We start from the raw sequence: 4,966 nt of genomic DNA, 5'->3' as shown, positions 1-4,966 counted from the left end.
CTCAAAGTACCCACAATCATGGAGAATGAGGTGCACAAACCTCAGAGTTGGTATCTGTTTACAAGTACCATTTTGAATTCAGTAAAGTCATACTTAATATGTTGCAAAGACTTATTATATTAAAAAAAAAAACGGGTTTTGATGCCATTGTTGCAAAAATAAATTCCACCACCATAAGTTCATAAGTTTTATTTCCCAAAAAAGAACGAATTTGACACACTTTATCAGCAGTTTTGGACTGATTTTTCTAGATGTAACATCGAGTCCCAGGTACACAGCAGATTGCATATTAATTTCCCACATTTCTGGAGTCCTATAATCTGTCTTTATTCTCAAATTCTTACTATTCATGACGTTTTGGCATTTTGCATGTACTTTTACTCTACTAATTTACCTATTTATTAAGCATCTTAATTATAGGGTCGTAGAGACGTTTTTCACTTTGGGGGTTCTTTCCTCCTTGCAATGTACTATGTAAAATATGGATCGGAAACGAAAAAAATCATCGCAGTATACGTAAATTTGTCAAAAATTCTGTAGATGATTCAAAGCACCAACTTGTTTATGGCATTGTTTTATACACACACTAAATTTCATGACATAGTATCCTAGATAGGCCTTATAACGTGTTCAAGGGCTATCCGGATACTTTTGGTAAGACATTGCATATTGTTCTCTGAAACTAAAACTAGACTAAATGAATGATATAATTTTGACCTTCACAGAAAACAACCACCAAGTCCTCCTCCTAAGCCTAAACCACCACTTCGTGATCAGGTGCTACACTCCGCCACAGGAGCACACATTTCTACACCTCTTCACCATAACGTCGTATATTCGGCCTACATGCCCGAGGGGAGTTCTAGCCAATTCACTCAACAGGACAACAAAACAGCACCTTACCAGCAACGACAGCAATTTTACAAACCAACTCAGCCTTATACTCCTTCCACGCATAATGATACTGTTTTTCCAGGAAAGAAAGCAGACGACTATTATCAACAACGAGCTGCCCAGCCAGTTCGAGTTCCACTATCCTACCAACAAAAATATACCACTCCTCGTGCCTTTCAACCAACGTATCAACAACCAGCAACAGCAGGTGATCAGCCATCATATAAGCACACAACAAGTGCCACAGTAAAGTTTCAACAACCTTCCACTCCTGCTCAAATTACTCATGTTAGTCAACCAAGCTACCAACAACCGACTTCTCCCAAACTTACTGCTCCTGTTGCTCAACCAACGTATCAACAGCCAGCAAGAGCAAGTGATCAACCATCATATCAACACAAAACTACTACAAGTATCAATCTAAAATTTCAACAGCCTTCCACTCCTCCTCCTCAAATTACTCGTGTTAATCAACCAACCCATGGGCAACCGACTTCTCCCAAAGTTACCACTCCTGTTGCTCAACCAAAGTATCAACAAAAAACACTTGGAATTGCTCAACACAGTTACCAAAGACAAACTCCGATTGCAACATCCACTCAAACGAAAGAAACATCTAAAATGGCTTCTCCTTTATCAGAAATTGAACGTAATCAACGACACTTTCAAGGAAAGATTCCACAAACCCCACCACCTGCACCGACTTCTCAACAAATTCGACAGGAAATCAAACTGACACCCAGTCCAACTTTGTTGTCTCACAAATCTAAGACTTCAGAAGGAATTTGGCCTCCAAAGGTAAACTGTTCCTCATGTCAGCCATGTGATGTATTCATATTAAAAAGTGAAAAAAATGCATTTAAAGTCTGCTATTCTAAATACGTACTCAATAATTTAGTTATCCAACTGTTGTGTAATGTATTTAAGTTTGTCAAGAATATTTAGGTGAACTGATAGTACCGTCATTAAATTACATTAAAAACGTTTCAATGAATCTTATCTTTACGAGAAATAAATTAATTAGATACTTAAAATTTAGCTTTACCTGAAACCTTATAAACTTTCATCCAATATTATAAATCAATCTCTATATTCTCAAAGGTGTGAAAATAATGGGATCTGTAAGAACAATTTAATAAATTAATCTCTTTGCTTGTTATGAATTTCGCGCAAATCTACACGAGGGCTATCTGCGCTAGCCGTCCCTAATTTAGCAGTGTAAGACTAGAAGAGGGAAGGCAGCTAGTCATCACCCCCCACCGCCAACTCTTGGGCTACTCTTTTACCAACGAAGAGTGGGATTGACGGTCACATTATAACGCCCCCACGGCTGAAAGGGTGTGACGGGGATTCGAACCCGCGACCCTCAGATTGCGAGTCGAGCGCCCAAACCATCTGGCCATGCCTGGCCTATAAATTAATCTCTATATACTCACAGGTGTGAAAATAATGAGATCTGTTAGAATCATGTTATAAATTAATCTCTATATACTCACAGGTATGAAAATAATGGGATCTGTAAGCACCATTTTATAAAAACCAAAAGATCACAACATTCTAGATTATTTTGGCGTGGTTCCATGGTAAAGCCCTGAATTCGGTGATGGCTAGCTGGGTTGGAATCCGTGCGATACCACAAAATATTCTACATTTACCTAATTGAATGTGGCCCTATGTTAAAGCTCTGGATTTTGCCGATGGCTAGGTGGGTTTGAATAAATATAGAATATTTTGTGGTATCGCACGGATTCGAACCCACCTAACCATCGGCAAAATCCAGAGCTTTAACATAGGGCCACATTCAATAAGGTAAATATACAATATTTTATGGTATCGCACGGACCTTATTGAATGTGGCCTTATGTTAAAGATCTGGATTTTGCTGATGGCTAGGTGGGTTCGAATCGGTGCGATACCATAAAATATTCTCGTACTTTAAGCTGTGAGTGCTTTATAAGAGTGAAAGTCAATCCCTTCGCATGGATGGTGGAGGATAAGACGAGCTGATTAACAAGCTCCTTCTCTTTGGTTAGTAGTTCAAATTTATGGAGTACGGTAAATAGCTTTACTAGCTTTGCCAAAGTACTAAATACAAATTTACTTTATTTCAATGTTTAAGACATGATTCTTCTATTCTGCAGAACTCCACTGCCCGAGAACTTCCAAGAACAGGATTTCTTCCTGGCTGGGTTCAAGAAAGTGAGTTAAATGTAGACTGATAATGAAATGTCACGTTTAGCAACATTATTATTTTTTTAAAGATGGTCCATTATCAAGTTAAGTATCGTAATGGCTACTGATATCTTTTTTCATATTAGTTACTGTTGGAAAATATTGATAGTCCCTTTGACACAAGTGATTTATCATGGATTTAGTTAAGCCTAAATATCGAAATTGTATTTTATGGATTTAATTAAGCCTAAATGTCGAAATTGTATTTCTGCGTAGTATATTTTAGGACAAAACACAAATTTTCTGGTTTAGTATTTTAAATAAATTTAACAAGAAAAAACTTTTGTTGGTGTTTTTCAACAGAATATCAGCAAATAATTGAAGAGGCTATTTGTTTTTATTTTATTTTATTTTGTTTTTAGGTAGCGAAGGAAAGAAATTGACCTGGCCACCTCTGAAATCTGGAGAGTCGGGTGATGAAATTGGAGGTCGTATCATCCCGGTTTCTCCTCCGCGTGGAGGTGCTGTCCCTAACTCTTGGCATACTCAACCTTTGACCCCCCCTTGTCGCACCCCTCCATTTACTGGGGGACCTCCCGCAATGGGCCGTCGTAAAAATGATATAATATGGCCACCTCCTCAGCCACAAGAGATAACTACTAAGACATCCTCAAATAGGCCTTTGAAGAAAGATCAATGTTTTGAGGATTATATATTTCATCACGCTAGCGTCACCATCCCTCCGACCTATCGACCACCCCCTGGCACTCATCACATACAACCTACCAACGCGTAGGATAGAGTGACATGGCTATTATATGCTTGACATTTGTTATAGTGTTATTGGAATGACCGAAAATCAACACTGTATTAGAGCTATTGCAATATTGTTTCTTTATTATATATATTCTATTAAATGTTACTTGCTATATATGTTACTATTTATATAAAATTATATAATATTCATGTAAAGAAAGTTTATTATTAACATATGGAACAACTAGTCGCACGTTCTGAAGGGAACTTTCAAATGTTTTAGCTTATTGCTTTTTTTTTAAGATTGGCGCGCTTCTAACAAATGCTTGGTTAAATATACAATAGTAAAAGAATTAGATTTTATGGTTATTTTTTAGGCAATTTTAACCATACTTTTAGCTGTTGATATTTCAATTTAAACATAAATAAGATTCAAGTTTCATCACCGAGTAAATTTTATCTGTTGAATATTATTGCAATAAAGTTTATAATATTGAAGGGAAAAAACGTGTTTCCTTAAACGCATATTTCTCAACACAGTAATATTCTTACTTCAATGCCAAACACACCTTGATCTGCCGAAAAGAGGTTTCTTTGAAAGATAATGAATCAAATAGAAAAACAACAAAGACTGAAGATCAAATTCAGGTACACTTTAAATTGTTGGAGGTATATTAAAATGTTCCGTATTCTTAACACCAAATGCTTATCGATTGAATCCTTAAAGCAACGAAACAAAATCGTTGACGTTCCTTAAATATGTTAAAAATCTCAACTGGCTCAACGTCATTAAAAAAAGGAAGATAATTATCAGTTGGAAAAGTATATTTACCATTCGAATTACTGACTTTGTTTTAGACCGTTCCACATTACTGACTTGGTTTTAAACCGTTCTACATTACTCACTTGGTTTTAGACCGTTCCAAATTTTTGACTTGATTTTAGACCGTTCCACATTACTGACTTGGTTTTAAACCGTTCTACATTACTCACTTGGTTTTAGACCGTTCCAAATTTTTGACTTGATTTTAGACCGTTCTACATTACTGACTTGGTTTTAAACCGTTCCACATTACTCACTTGGTTTTAGACCGTTCCAAATTACTGACTTTGTTTTAGACCGTTCCACATTACTGACTTGGTT

General features: G+C 36.5%; 1 protein-coding gene across 1 annotated transcript in view; it reads left to right on the top strand.

Moving 5' to 3' along the window:
• LOC106463993 (pollen-specific leucine-rich repeat extensin-like protein 2) overlaps nt 1-4,320 on the top strand; it is a 23,812-nt gene extending 19,492 nt beyond the window's left edge. The window contains exons 5-7 of the mRNA XM_013924096.2: nt 726-1,692; nt 3,036-3,093; nt 3,489-4,320. Coding sequence (XP_013779550.1) covers nt 726-1,692; nt 3,036-3,093; nt 3,489-3,862 — 1,399 coding nt within the window. The 3' untranslated portion in view covers nt 3,863-4,320. The remainder of the gene's footprint in view (nt 1-725; nt 1,693-3,035; nt 3,094-3,488) is intronic.
• Nucleotides 4,321-4,966: the final 646 nt, after the last annotated feature.

This window comes from Limulus polyphemus, unplaced genomic scaffold (assembly GCF_000517525.1).
Source record: "Limulus polyphemus unplaced genomic scaffold, Limulus_polyphemus-2.1.2 Scaffold1536, whole genome shotgun sequence".
Lineage (NCBI taxonomy): Eukaryota > Metazoa > Arthropoda > Merostomata > Xiphosura > Limulidae > Limulus > Limulus polyphemus.
Note: the sequence above shows the minus strand (reverse complement) of the source record. Positions and strands in the feature narration are given on the sequence as shown.